A 15,864-nucleotide genomic window follows, 5' to 3' on the forward strand; every position below is an offset into this window, starting at 1 on the left:
AATGAAAAATTAGGTTGTGCTTAGTGTCTTATTTATAGGATAATTTTTTAAATAAAACAATCGTAGTTGTTCTAAAATGCTAAATTCTAACCTGCTGAATAAGGTGGTCTGGCAGGAAGGTTTTTTAGTTTGACTCATTTAAAAATAAAAAATCAAATGGAAGATATTTTTAAACAGAGGGAGAAGATTTTTATCGCAGAAACTAGACTGGTACTTTGAACACCGAAAATGGGAGGAACATGACTTTAAAATTGATGGTTTGGATCAGTGGTTACATCAAGTATTGATCATTATTTTTGATGAGTATTTTTTACCAAGAGATTTTTATTTGATCGATAAAAGCTAGTTATATATTAGAATATATTTTTCTTTTTTTTATTTTAATTTTAAATAAGTAATAAAAGTTATCACATTTAGGTGATAATGTAATAAAACAAATAATTACAACACTTTTACCTTTTATCAGGATATTCAATAAAATTTACCATTACACGTTTCACACTTTTTTTTTTATCATTTAAAATAAAATAAATCCCAAGTTAAACTTCAAATAAATTTTATTATCTAAAAAAGTTTTCGAGTTTAAGATTTTATCTATTTTCCTACTTTTTGTGACACTTTGGTACCCGAAAGTGCTTGAAAATATAAGACTTTAAAGAAAACCCCTTACTTTGTCAGATCGAAAGATAATTGAAAGAACAAAAAAAACCTGATTGTATCGTTATCAAATTTTTTTTTGTCTATTCAGCTCTTTAAATAGATTTTTTTTTTCTGACTTTATCTCAATATCATCGGTATTTATTTTTATGAAATAATTAATTATTAAAACAATAACAATTGACTGAATACAAAAAGATTATCCGATATCTATTCATTCATATTTTTTCACCGGAAGCTTTATATCATATAGAGATTGCATGCTCCGTTCTTTCCGGTTTTGCATTAACTATACGGGCCGAAGGATATGCACTTCAAGTTCGACATAAACGAAAAACATCTTGATGTTTTAATTATATTTTAATTATGAATAAATGACGGCGTGCGAAAAAAAGATCATTTTAAACACTCTTCAAAGAGAAAAGAAAAATAATATAAAAAGTTTACTTAAACACTGTCATAATATTTTTTTAATATAAATGAGTGTTTCATTTATGTACTTTTATTTCAGCATAAATATAAAATAAAATAAGTAAAATTTTATTTTTTTTTTAATACAAATGAGGATATAAAAAACACTTTGGAGGGAATTTTTAGATACAATAATGCAATATTCCTCGTAAACCAACAAAGGAACCGCATATCTCTTTGAATATTTACAAAGGGTCGAGAGGATTGATGCGAAACCTCAGGAATCATGAATACCTTAGATAAATTTACTTTGAAGCTTTTAAAATATTTTATAAATCTGGGATTTATGGAATTATTTATTCGCTATTGATGTTTTTACAAGAACATTTAGAAAGTTTTATATTTTTTTTATTTATCAATAAGATTTAAATAAAAGGAAAAAAAATAGTTGAATATCATAAATAATCATATCAATAAATGAATAAAATTAATTCAACTAAGAGACGAGATATTTATAATAATAAATAAAATCAAATAAAAATTAAAAATCTGTCGTAAATAATATTATTAAACAATATGTCGTATCACTGCAGATTTAAGATTTCACAAACGTGTTAAAATAATCGATAGTCAAGAGTGTTTACAAGAATAACACACTTGAATTAGCATTGCAGGTGTAATTAAATAAATATTTAAATGTAACTCGTTTTCCCACAAACACAATGACTTCGACAGAAATTAAACTCGAAATAAGGCTGAATAAATGACTAGAATGAGATGGAATGGCGACACAACCATCGTAGTGAAGAGATATGGATAGCAAGGGGCGAAAATATATTCTGACCTGCAAAGCACTATTTAGTCTGGGTAAACGTGCCCAGGGACAGGCTATCTGTGACTTTATGTAATGTTTCAGTTGCTCTATAAAGTATTTCTATTAAGGCATACAAACCCATTCTATTATTCTACTAACTCCAGAATATCATTAAGTACACTGGAGTAAATTTGTCAGTATGTATCATAAATTTTATTAGCTAATTACCTGGCTTATTAATAAAACATAACTACCGGAAAACTCGAATTTTTTATCTGGTAAATTAAAGCTGGGGGAAATAAATAAAAATATTCACTTAAATTGGTGAAGTGGTTTTGGGTGAGTGTTGCTTGATTTTATTGAGATAAAAACGAATGAAAATAAAATGGTAGTTAAGGCTATAAATACGATATATATTAGAGACTTACTTCTCTTACTTAATGATTGTCTTCAAGTTATATATGACTTAGAGCCCAGCAGTCTGGAATATTATAAGAAATTTTTGGTGCTCGGCCAAAACGTTTTTACCGACAAACTTGCGTACATAGTTTTGTAAATTATCATCAAATGTGTGTACACATGTTTCTATTTATTTTCTTTATTTGATTTTGCTCATTTTTCTTCTTCACTAATTTTCAGTTGCAACAGCTGAATATTTGTTTTTTGGTACATTCACTGCAAATTCCCGTATTTCATAAACGTGTTAAAATAACACACATAAAGCGTGTTCAATGTAAAATTTCCATAAGCAAACTATAGATAATTTGTAGACACTCTTTACACATTTTATAGTGTGTTAAAATCTATAGTTTGTTTACGGCATTTAGCATTGAAAAAGCTTAGTGTGTTAAAAGTGTCTACAAGAACAACACACTTAGATTTGCAATGTTGTTATGATAATGGTATATTTTTATTTTTTAGTGTGAATAATTGATTTTGATAAACAATAATAGAGTTCATGAGATCGATGGACATTGGTCTGAATTGAAATTAGTCATTGACGAATTGTATTTAGTTAGATGTATTTTTTAAAATGAAGAATTGACCCGATTGTTAACCCGAATCTTCTTCTTTACTCATCGCATTAACGTTTAAACGTGTCACATGTCAGTTCTCACTTAAAACTTTCGCCTATCAACCTTTTAATAAAATACGGTATTGGGAAAAAATAATTAGCAGTTATTTAACATTTTTGAAAAATAGTTTTTCATATATTTCAAAGAATTTTAATAAAAAAATAAATTCAAGAAAACTACTGTCAGTTGTTCTAGATTCAGATTCACTTCATCACTAAATATTTATTCTATTTTTTTCATCACTAATTAAAAATGAAAAAATATTAGAAGCGGTGTATTTATATGATTATTAAGATTCTACGCAGTCACATACAATTGTCTGTTTGATACTTTTGGAGATAGTTAAATGCATCGTACAGCTGATTTACTGCCACTTCATGTCTTATATTGAAGCACAGTAAGAGTTGAAGCAGAGTAAAAGTTGTCATCACTCGATAATTCATTCAATTAGTTAATTGTGCTGGAGATTTTTTGCAGAAAAAACTTATTAATTAGTTTTATAATTGAATAATTTTTCCAACTTAATTAAATTACAACAATTTGTGTCTTCATCGACAGAGTAAAAATGGATAATTTATTGACAGGTTTTTCTATGAGACTTTTATAAATTGAATTGATATTTTTTGTTACTTTTATTTATTTTTTTTTTTATCAACCAAAGTAATAAGCTTCTATCTACATTGATGAATATTTTTACTTGATGAAGACAAGATATTCTTTTTTAATAATTCAAAAAAATAGGTGGCTTGAATTTGATGAATTTTTCATAAAATTATGTGGATTATTACTTTTAGAAAGAATGTCAATTTTAATTAAAAAATTTTCTTTATTAAGTAATGCTTTTAATAAAGAACTTTTACTATAAAAAAAAAAATATGTGGGAAAAAGAATAAAAAAATATATATTATTAATAAAAGACATTTTTCAGGCAATCTATGTGATTGTTTATAACATCTTCAGAAGAAGTTGATTGTCATGATATGAGTACTTGAAAAAATCACGTGATAATTTGTGCAAAGTAAGGCTTTGGTCTCATTATTACTCTTGAAAGAGTGTCAGTGACCGACAGCCTACGGCTACCAAACTACCTTTCATCAACAACAGGCAGTCTTAGAGTTTAAGCGACATTCATAAAGTAAAAAATGAAACTTTATGATAAAATACTAGTTTTCGTGACCAGTTATTTTTTTAATAACGTTTTTTTTCATCATGTTTTTGCAATATTACTTATCCTCAAGAGCAATTGATAAAAAAATATAAATAATTAATAACTAATATAGCGTGTCAATGAATAAATTTATAATTTATCATCTTGTCTATCTCCAAGGAAATTAAATAAACTTAGCAGAGTATTTTATATCAAGGTTTGGCACTGACCCAGTCGCTGGCCCACTTGTGTGCCCCTTTACTTCTCTGTCTATGCACTGAAAACTCATGTGACTGAATCAAGCCCTCATTTAAAATCATTCGTATTCTGTGATGTTTTATCACAGCCATGGGTCGAAAGTAAAAGTTTTTCCAATTTGTTGTCTAACATCATTAAAAGTCGATATATTTTAATTATGCTGTAAATCAACCTCACAGTTGGAACAAAAATATTCCAACATTCATAAAGAATACATTGTAGCTTCAGTAATTAGTTAAAAGAGTGAATTTAATTATTTACAATTTAATTGTTTGATATTATTTAATAAATATTTTGTGTCAAGAAAATGATGTGAATATTTTCTTGATCAAAAACGTTGGAAAAAGTACCATAAACCGGAAACTCTGTTCCTCAAGATCCTTATTTGATGATGAATTGGTACCCATCATGAAATCTACATTACTTTGACCTGTATATATGTACAATGTACAATATGCCTATGTACAAGTACAGAATTGTCAATTCCATTATGGCAATTCTGCTCACAACAGGGTATCTGTCCTAACGGATTATCCACATTCAGGTAAGTGCTTTACGTTGTGAATAATTCCTATGGAAATGTATTCATTACAAGCATAAATATACTAATAAATAGAAACTAAATTACTAAGTCGGATCATTTAACTGTCAGATCTTTTATTGTCTTCATAAAATTTCAGGTGTTCAAGGAAACTTTTAACAAAATTATCAGAGTATTATTGGACAACCTAACATCTAAGCTTCCCAAAGCAACAGGAAGCTGTCATAAAGCCATCAAGGATGATGATTTCTACCTGGTGGAGTTATAGTTGAGGTGTAAAGGTATTGTATAGAATTATCTTCAAGTTAATCCGTACAAAATATAATCAACTTGGGGATTGTGTGAGTCTATGTCAACAGGGTTTATTGTGCTAATTATCATATTGGCATTCTAGCTGGATGAAGTTTATTCACGTTTGACTTGATTTCATTTCAATGAACCTAATATTGATGCATTAGTATTTATCGTGTATTAATTAATCTGTTTACTAAATTATGATAAATATAAACTCTTAGATAAATATTAATAATTCTTTCTCATCCTAATTTAAGAAATTTTAGAGAATATTTTAGAATGCATTAAATACAAAGAACGAAGTAAATTATGTTTAGTTCTTCTGTTAAAGTAAGATGTAATATTCAAATATTTAAAAGTCTTTAACATTTAAAAACTTTTGGAGGACATTATAAGATAATTATTGCTTTCCAAGTATTCATAAAAGGTATTCAAATATTAAGAAAATATTTTCTAATGCTAATAAGTAAGGTTAAGACAATCATAATATATTAAGTGGATAATAGAGGTAATATATTTATCACTTTAATTTAGATTAATTTTTCTATTTAATTGTTTAATTAAAAATTTTTGTACAAAGCTTTATTCTCAAATTCTAACTCTTATCACGAACGACCAGAAATTTTTTCATGTCCAACTTTAATTAAACTACATTTGTCTCTCTATATCGCTTTAGAGTGTTAGTAAATCGAATAATTCTTCAAAATTCTAATTAAACAAATTACATTAATATCAATATTCGATAATAGTGAAATTTATTTGACAGTTGGTGATGTACAAAGTCATTTGATATAATAAATATATCTATGCATTTAATATATGTCACGAATGTTAGTAATCACATAATTGTGTTTTTCTTCGTCACGCGAGACATGCAATGAACTTGTAATGTGCAAAAGAATATCAAATAAAAACAAACACAAAGAGATAGACAACACATATCTTATAAATATACTTGAATATTAAAATCAATCAATTTTTATAAATTCTCTAACAACAATAATATTGATTATTATTTATGAGACTCTTTAACAAAAAAAATCTTGATTAAATTAACACGCTCGATTTATCACCTGAGTGTTAAAAAAAGCTAACGGATTTTTTTTCTTTCAACAAAATTAAAGCTAATTACAAAGTTGTAAAATGTATAAAGGATATAATAATTAAATAGAGTTTATTAAATCATCAAAATCGTTATATTTTGATTCCAATTATAACATTAAATTGATTTATGAATTTAATAGAATTTAATATAAATTTTTTTAATTAATCACTGAATGGTTAAAAATAAAATAAAAATTATTTTGTATTTATAAACAAACTAGTTAGTTTATAAATCATTCGAATGACTCAATATTCCATCAGACGATAAATTATTTTTTCCCCGAGACAGAAAAATGAGTCAAAAAATAAAACAAATTTGAAGTTTATATTGGTTGGTATTGAAAAAACGTCAGTGTTATTGGATTTTATTTCATTGATTAATTATTGAATTTTTTGTATTGGTTCATATAATGGTCTTTTCTGAAAGAATAACGTATTGAAATTTAAATATTTTGAGAAACAAATTGTGAATAGTTTTTAGTAGCAATTATTGACATTTTCAGATTTTTTATATCAAATATGATTGAATTTTAGTATCAGCTATTTATTTTTTATCGTATGTTCTTCTGTCTATCATTTAGCAAATCCTACCAATAATATTGACATATTTGTACATACATAACTATGAGGATGAATAAAGTAATATGTGAGGAATATTATTGATTGCAATTTAATTAACTGCATCAAATGCTTTCAATGCTTCCGTGTGCACATGTATCTTTTATACAACCGTTGCGTTCTGAATTTTTATTATACCGTTATTCATTTATATGAATTTATTTTTTGTAATTATCTATTCATTTATTACTTATTTTGTAAGGAATTTTTTTTTTTTTATTTATTCACAAAATATTGGAAAGTAGAACTTTACATTATAATGCATTTTAGCTAAAAACTGGGATTTTAAAATTGTTTGTGAAAAACAGAAGGTAAAAATTTTAACTTTTTTAAAATGGTTTTTGTGTTAAGAGGTGGAGATATTCGAACTAAAAAAAAATATATGCTCGAATTGATTCAATGCAGCAAGTATATCCACAGAATGATTTGGTAAAAAATATTTATTTAATTTTAATTCTCACTCTAGTGTTTTGTTTGGCTTTTATTTTGACAACTGACTCGACTGTTAAGCTTTTTAAAATCATGTTGTGCCTTATTTTCGTGGCATAAATGTTTGGCGAAAAAATAAATGATTTATAAGGTTTGAAAAAAAAAAATATGATCAAAATTAATGTTTTTATTTTAATTCATTATTTTAGATTCATTTTATCAAAAAAACATTGGTTTAAGTAATGTATTATATATTTGTAATATAATTTTGTTTTTATTATCTTATTCTAGTCATGTAAATTTCTGTTATGTACATTTTTGCCAAGAAGAAGAAATATAAAAGAACATAACATAAAATATTGAAAAATATTAAATATACACACGGTCGAAAAATATTCCATGTACCATCTTCTATGTTATGAATTACAATATACAACCAAAAAACCCAACCAATTATTTATCCCAAAAAGAATAAATATTAGAAAGTATAGGAATATTTTTTAAAAAACAACCTATTGATTTCTTCTTCAGCTCTTATTAAGGATGTAACTTTCAAAATAACTTGTGCACTTTTATTTGTAGCTCTCCATAAAAATGAAAGAAACTGAAGAATGAGAAAATTTCACTTTCAGATAATAAGTACCTTTCGTTTACGATTTTCGATAAAAAACAAAATTGAAAACATATTAATGATTCAAAATGAATGGCCTAGGACTTTGAAAAAGGTTTGACAGGTGACCCACATATCATGTCTATCATTATAGGACTATACTGCATCATGATTGAATTTCTGAAACTATTCTATCCATATTATATGACTTATTAGTATCAATGCATACAATTTATCATGACCTTTATCAAGTTGAAAATTTCAGAATGCTTATAATTTTGAATTATTATTCATAATAATTTAAATTCAAAACTTTTTATTCACTGATGGAATAAAATACATATAGACACTTTCAAGAATTTATTAGAGCCATAATGAAATTTGATATACCTGTAATACTTGTCATTGAAGTATTTTATATACCATAGACTAGACTAACTAGAACCAATGCAGTGATACTTTGAACAATAATTTAATTTTCTATTCAATAATTATTTCAAGTTCTTCACTAAATCACAAAAGATTTTATTGACAAGTTCTTTTTTTTAAAGGTACGGTAATCTTGATAATAATTAATGTAAATAGATTCGACCATTATATATTTATAGTGGTATTTTGAATTTCAATCAGGAGAAAGAGAGTGGCATGGAATTGTTACAATTCAACTATTGAAGCATAATAGAGCCCGAAGACAGACGAAAGTGTTCGGGTTAGAAAGTGTGAATAATTTAGGATTTGCGAAATTTCTCAAATAAAAAGAGATACAAAAAATACGAAGGATTCTTTTACGAATTTTATATTGAATATTAGCAAAAATCAATAAATTACTTCATGTTAAAATTCATAAATTGAGTCAGAATATTTTAATCTGATAACTATAAAGTTTTTAATGTATTAATTAACACTCATGTATTGTGGTGGAAAAAAAATCAGTGATGAGTTTATTCTCTTCTTTAATTAGCAGCTAAAATGATATCACCAGAATTAGCTTGAGCAATTAATAATTTGTTATAAACTGGATTGTTAGAGATTTAATGTACATAATATTATTATTTCAAACCCGATTCATTATAATGCTATCCATGTTTTCAAAACATTCATTATGACTCATGGATTACTGAAATAAATTTCAACCTGTGGATTAAATGAGAAGTGCCATAAGATATTTATATTCTCAATCAATCAGTTAGTTAAATAAATAATTCACTAATTACAATTAAAAGTTATTTTTAATTTACAAACAATTAAATAAACAATTCAAGTCCATTCATAAATTTCATCATTATCCGATTTTACAAATACATTTTTTTTTACCAACATCATTTCTATTTCAATTTCATGTCTAAAAAATCCATTCCAAGTCCACAAAATTGCAAAACATGATTATATTTTCAATATACTTTTCTGAATGAAAGGACAAAAAGGTATTTGTTGTGAAAACTCATAAGATAGAAAAGAAAAATGAAAAATTTGAAAATGGCCTGATTGTAGAATTCTCACGACTAGACTACCTTTATTATAAAGTGCAGCAGGCAATAGCCATGCAATATATTGTATGGTGCACCTGACATTTAGCGCAACCGCGCGCAGAACGTGACCGAGCAAAGTCCGTCGTCTCTCAGTTAGTGCACAGGTAGCTGAGTGTACCAGTAAAGTTACATATATGTCTATATACCTGTATGTCTATACGAGCTCATTCTCTACTCTACTCCGAGACCTTTAAGATACTCAGACACGATAAATGTTTGTATAAAACTACTTTGATCTCAATCCGCTTTTACAATTTGTCGCCTTATTCTAACCGAGTCTAAACAGAGTCTAAATTCAACTGAGATAGAAATGAGTAGACGAAGACTCAAAGAGATCAAATGCACATATGGATTTTATGGGTGTGTTATTATCTTATTATAAATAGCAATATTAGAATAATTACTTCATTAACAAAAAGGAGAAGAAGAAACAAATTCATAATAAATATAATTTTAGAATATTCTAATAATAATTTATTTTTAATCGTAATAATTAATTATGAATTGGATATTTATTTGTTTAAATTTATCCAAAAATACTGTGAAATAAAAAACTATGAAAGCAACAGTAAACCAGCAACAATAAGTCAGCTAACCGTAACAAATATGAATTATTTATTAAAAATAAATTACAAACCATACTTTCTTACACTCGAGAGAATAATAAATAATATAAAATATACGTTTAAATTTATTTTTCACAATGTACATTACAAAAAAAAAAATATTTCCAACGCACGCAGAGGTACATAACCCTTTGTGCATTCAGATAAATTGCCTAAAAATGCCAAGCTGTCACGACTTGTCAGTCTTCATAAATATTTTTATACACAAATTTAGAAGATATATATTTTTTGACAAAAAATCCCATCACTACATATATAGAAGGTCTCACACAAAAGTGTGTGTTAACTTAACTTTGAAATCACGTATGCTTCTTCCCCCGCAGGACAATAACCCTTCGAATAAGAATGAGTAAAAATATTATAAGTTTGAACGTGTGTGTGTTTGTAGTCACATAGCTAAATATATACATAAGTTAACGGGCCGGTGAGAGAGAATTGTCTCTGATCGAATCAATTACAACTCGTGCGTGCAGTGGGTTATAACGCTCTCCATCTCGATAATCCAGTTGAACTGATCACGCTGATATGGGATTGGTTCGTAATGAACATAACAAGAGCATTCCTATTCTTTCGTTGTACACACGGTACGAGAATAAACCATCTGGAAAGCTTTTTAGACAGCATTTTAGATGATAAGTATGAGCCATAATCATCGTATGATTTTTTTTAAATTTCGATGTTACTGAAGAGATATTAAATAACACAGGAAATTAGCTTTTTGAGGTCAAAAACATTTTTTCAACCTCAATTTTGAGGTAAATATTAATATTAACTCAGTTATTGATGATTGAAAATTACCAAAAAATTATTTAGGAAAAATAAAGATGAATATTTGGTGACTTTAAACACCCTGTTTTCAATGAGATGATAAATATTTTGAAATGTCCATGACATAGTTTAGCATAACGACGAAACTCATTTGTTAATGAGCTTTTTCGATGAAATTATGTATAAACTAAAGATATATTCAAGACCTATTGAGTCACTGTGTAGTTATTTTTTCCATTCAATAATCACTACACCTTTAATTACTGTTGCATAATAATGCATCCAACGTAATTTGCTGTCATTATATTCAAAATTTTACACAGTCGTCAATAAACATAATTAATCATCATCAATATATAGCCATTTTAGAAGTGTTTGAAAAGTATTATTGGCTGTTCGAAGGAATATTTTATGGACATGAAAATTTTTTATTAATTTTTGTTTAATATTTTATATGTCAACATTAATTTAATTTAATAGAAGTAAGTTTTATCAATTAATGGTACAATCAATGAAAATAAAATTGCATAGTAATTTCGGAGCAACAATATAGCGTTTCCTCAATAATTAAATACAAATATACTAATATTTGTTTAGATTGTCTGTGTTTTCTTTAATCAACATTACAAGTATGTACTGATATAATATTGTTAGAAATCTTGATTAATAGTATTTCATTTTTGTATTAACATTTAAATAGTTAATGAATTTTTGCGAGGAATATTAGCTAAAATACCTACATATTCACAAATTAATCATAACTTTAGAGACAATTTTAGTGCGCAGTATTTCGAAAATTTAATTAAAATTTAATCTCTGTCTATAAGAGCAATAGTATGCATTTTAACATATTTTGAGTTTAATAAAAAATAATTATTTTTATTGTTGTTAATAAATTTTTAGAATAAATATTTTATATTAAAAAAAAAATTGTCCAACTTTATACTACTCATAACTTATTTTATTATTTGAAAAAAAAAAAGTTAAAAAAAAAATGAAATAATAACGAGTATGACTAAAGTGTTTAAGTGAGTGGAAAAATCATAAAACGATCAGAAACTCCAAAACTATGATTAGAAACAAAGCCCACAATTTTTCAGAATTCTAATCATAACTATGAAAAAAAATGTAAAAGCAATATACATATACGCATATCACAATGTGTCAAATTGTATCGAGAACAAATGAATACTCGGTCAGTTGGTTTAGTTCGTCGATCTAACGGGACTTTATAACTTCTCGTTGATGGAAACTCGTTCATGTGTCTACGCCGTGACTCTCATCGGGCCAATAAAAAAAGTGTAAATCGGAGAATCACTCATGTAACCATTACCCCATGGACTAATAACCATTTAACTATTTATACTAATTGATTCAATATTACAGACAATTAATAATTAACAAAAAATCCAGAAAATCTTCAATTCATTATTATTACTGAAATAAGCATAAATCTAAAACAATTAATATTTTTTTCAACATTTGCAATCATTATACAGAAATAAAAAACTTGTTTTTACGATCATTCGAGAAGAAAAAATCCTTAAAATTTGAATAAATGAATTAATTTGTTGTTAATTATTGCAAAAAAAAGTTGTCATCTTATTTTTTGTTGTTTGAATGAAATTTTTTTAAGAGCCAACTTAAGTTATTGTAAGTATGTTTATTGTTTACTTCAGGAGGTTTGGAAGCTTTGTTTTGTTTAGGAAGTCATTAAGTCCAAACATGCTGAAAATTAGTAGCAACTTACCACTGAATACATTGCTCATAACTTAAAATTCTCCTTCCGTCATTGTTGCGATGACCAAAAACCCGTTTTAATTTTGTCAAGTTTAACACAATTATCACTGACAAAAAATGATTATAATTTTTCTCAAATTACTTTTACTGTTATAAACCATAAAACAATGTTGTTAAAGTTTTATTATTTTTATTGCTGAAAACTTGTAACAATTTTTTTATTCCACGAATCTAATAATTGTTTTCAACGATAAATGTAGCTTTCTCACATTAGATCATAAATTTCAATAAAATCAATTAATTAATGAACTGTATAATCACTGATAGAAGAAAACATCACTCTTAAAATCCTCTCCAACTCTAACTTATTCTCACTTGACTCTCAATTAAAAGAGTAACACTCGAAAACTATTCACTTAGTAATCCAAAGTATCACTTCCTCTAAAATAACGTTCTATTATTTTTCGTCGTTCACTTCTCTCTTTTTCGGCCCATCTGAATATCATTTCGTCATAAATTTAATACAAATTGTTTTTAATTACATGCAATATTATTTTATTTTTATGTTACCTGGAAATCAATCAGAAGACACGTTCTTTTCTTTCGAAATGGAAAATTCTTGATATTTGTGTGGCTTATGAGATAAATTATTTCCTCTTTCACTGTTTATAATCTTCACTTTCCTTTCGTTTTTCAAATCCAATCGCGAAGAACTCAACGAGGCCAAAAGAAAAAGAGATTTTATTAAAAATTTATCTTTAATCCTCACTTAAGCTTCTTTTTTCAAAAAAAAATCTCTTTTCCTGATTTTAAAATTATTACACTTTTCAAAAGTTCACTTTAATCCCTTTTACTTCGCACTGTCACGAAAACTCGCCGATTTTACTTTCAATCTTTCTTCTTCTTCTTCTTTTACTTTTCACTGGAAAAATTCCCACACAAAATTTGAATTTTATCTAAAACTGTTTTTTGTTGATAAATTTGATTGATAATAATGGAAAAATATTGAAAATAAATGGTAAATAATGAGGAAGAAGTTGCGAAAAATTTTCAAAGTTTCGTTCTAAAGTGAAGCGTTACTTAATAGCGTCTGCGCACGATTTTCTTCCGTACGTTGCGGGCGTCGAGTGGCGACTGGCGTTTCTTCCTCGGTTCGAGTCAAGCTGACTTGTGCTCTTTTTCTCTCACTCTTTCCTTGTTGCTTTCTCTTTCTCACCTTCGTCCTTCTACCCCTTACCCGCTCTCTTAAACTCTTACTCTATCTCTTTCATATCTCCCCTCTCTGGGACGCTTGTCACTCGCCCCTTTACGAGTTACTACGAATCTACACAACATATATATTACTACATTTAACTTAACCCCTGTAGTTCATATGTGTCACGTGTTAGTTTTGCCACAGTTTAAATATTAGAACATTCTATTAAAATAATCTATTCCTTCTTTATTAATTTTAAAATATATTTCAGTCCGTAAATATAAATACATGTCATCCATTTCATGCTCATCTATACGTTCTGCTTCATTCAAAAGAATATTTAATTCTGTGGGAAATTTTTTTTTCTTTTTTTTGAATAATTGCACAAGTACTTTTGCACTTTTGAATAGGTTTTTATCATATTTATAATATTTAACATTTTTTAATTCTTGAATTAATTAGGATGTATGATAGATGGCAGGTAAGTGAAGTGAAGTAGTAAAGTTAATTAATTAGTTATTATTTAAAGAAGTACAAATGAATAATTACAAAAATACAGATAGGAATTTTTGAACCACTAATTAGTCACAAAGAAGACATTTATTAAATTAAAATTCATTATTTTGATATTCAGTGAACATTGTTGTCTAAATAAAAATATTTAACTTTCTTCTTCAACTTAATTGCAACATGTTCCGAATAACGATATTTCTGTCATAATAATTAGTTTAGGACATTATATTGTTCATTAGCATTTTCAATTAAACGAACAACAGAAAAAACTATGCTATGTTTACTATTATGTCGTTGTACACGAGTTTCATTAGCTAAAGATTAAAAAATTATTCATCTTTATATCTATATTAAATGTAAAACAATTATATTTTCAATAGCAAAGAACGTAAATTTTGTTGGAATGAAAATTTCTCAGTAATGAATTCAATTGATTTATATGAGAATTAAATTTATATTAATTGAAATGATGATGATAATAATAATAAAATATCTTATCAAACACAATGGAAATTATTTCAGTGAATATATATGGAAAATTTATAAAAAATCTGCTTCAATATTATGTGAACCGAGTTACGACGTTATTAATTTTAAATCATTTTTCAAAATTAGAGGGGAAAAAAAATTCTTCAAACCACATTGAAGAAAAAAAAAATTTCTAATAACAAGCATGATCGACCGTTCAATAAATGTCATATAATAAGTGTCTAAAGTCCTGTATATAATTTTGGCCATGATTGTATCAATTAATCATGAAAAATCTCCTTATAAACTGTGCAATAAAAAACTCATTAATCATTATGTCTGATTCTAATATGTATTGTGTTTTAAACTACTTGCGAATTTGTTTATATTTTTCTTTCGTATATTATTCTTGTCTTTTCAAACAAACACACTATTTAGTTAATCTAAAATTATGTCCCAGTGAAGAGAATAAGAATGAACTATTCCCTCATTCCCCTGAGGGAATAAAAGTTTGCTAAACTTTTGTTAGATAAGTGCCTTTTTGTGTTAATCCATTATTTATAGCACGAACTATATTGTACTGCGGCAGAGAGATCATGAACAAGCATTGAAAGTTACCAGTAATAATTTATGTGAATAAAAAAAAAATTTAATCAAAAAAAATTCATAATAAAATAACACAATGATACATTGGAGATTTTATTGTTAGTTATTTCTAATTTTTATTTCATATGATTTTGCGAATTCAATTAGAATTTTTTATAAATAAATAAAAAGGAAAGAATGTAAAAAAAAATACACCTGTAACTGAATACTAGTAATGTTTAATACATTATTATAGTAATGTTGAAAATAACGTTTTTTATCAAGTTGTATTATATGAAATAAAATTTTTTACAAAGGAGAGAAAGAGTAAATAAAATATATTTTAATATGAAATACATAAAACGATGTTTCAAATATTGTAAATAATAAATAAAATTTATGATGTATGGATTTTTTCATTGGATAAATCTTGATATAAAATACTCTGTTTCATTGCAATTTTGCACATCAATAAACTATG

General features: G+C 26.4%; 1 protein-coding gene across 4 annotated transcripts in view; it reads right to left on the reverse strand.

Annotated features, from left to right (window-relative positions):
• Positions 1-15,864, reverse strand: part of LOC118065785 (uncharacterized protein DDB_G0286591-like) — a 50,790-nt gene that overhangs the window by 16,460 nt on the left and 18,466 nt on the right. The window contains exons 1-2 of one of the 4 annotated variants that reach the window (XM_035081292.1): positions 13,193-13,744; positions 12,633-13,117 (exon numbers count right to left, since the gene is read on the reverse strand). The exons of 1 other annotated variant lie outside the window; for it this stretch is intronic. In XM_035081292.1, coding sequence (XP_034937183.1) covers positions 12,633-12,651 — 19 coding nt within the window. In that variant the 5' untranslated portion in view covers positions 12,652-13,117; positions 13,193-13,744. Of the gene's footprint in view, positions 1-12,632; positions 13,745-15,864 lie in introns of those variants that run through there. 2 more of the 4 variants (XM_035081293.1, XM_035081291.1) reach the window with 2 other exon arrangements.

This window comes from Chelonus insularis, unplaced genomic scaffold (genome assembly GCF_013357705.1).
Source record: "Chelonus insularis isolate UGA/USDA-ARS -01 unplaced genomic scaffold, ASM1335770v1 contig_323_pilon, whole genome shotgun sequence".
Lineage (NCBI taxonomy): Eukaryota > Metazoa > Arthropoda > Insecta > Hymenoptera > Braconidae > Chelonus > Chelonus insularis.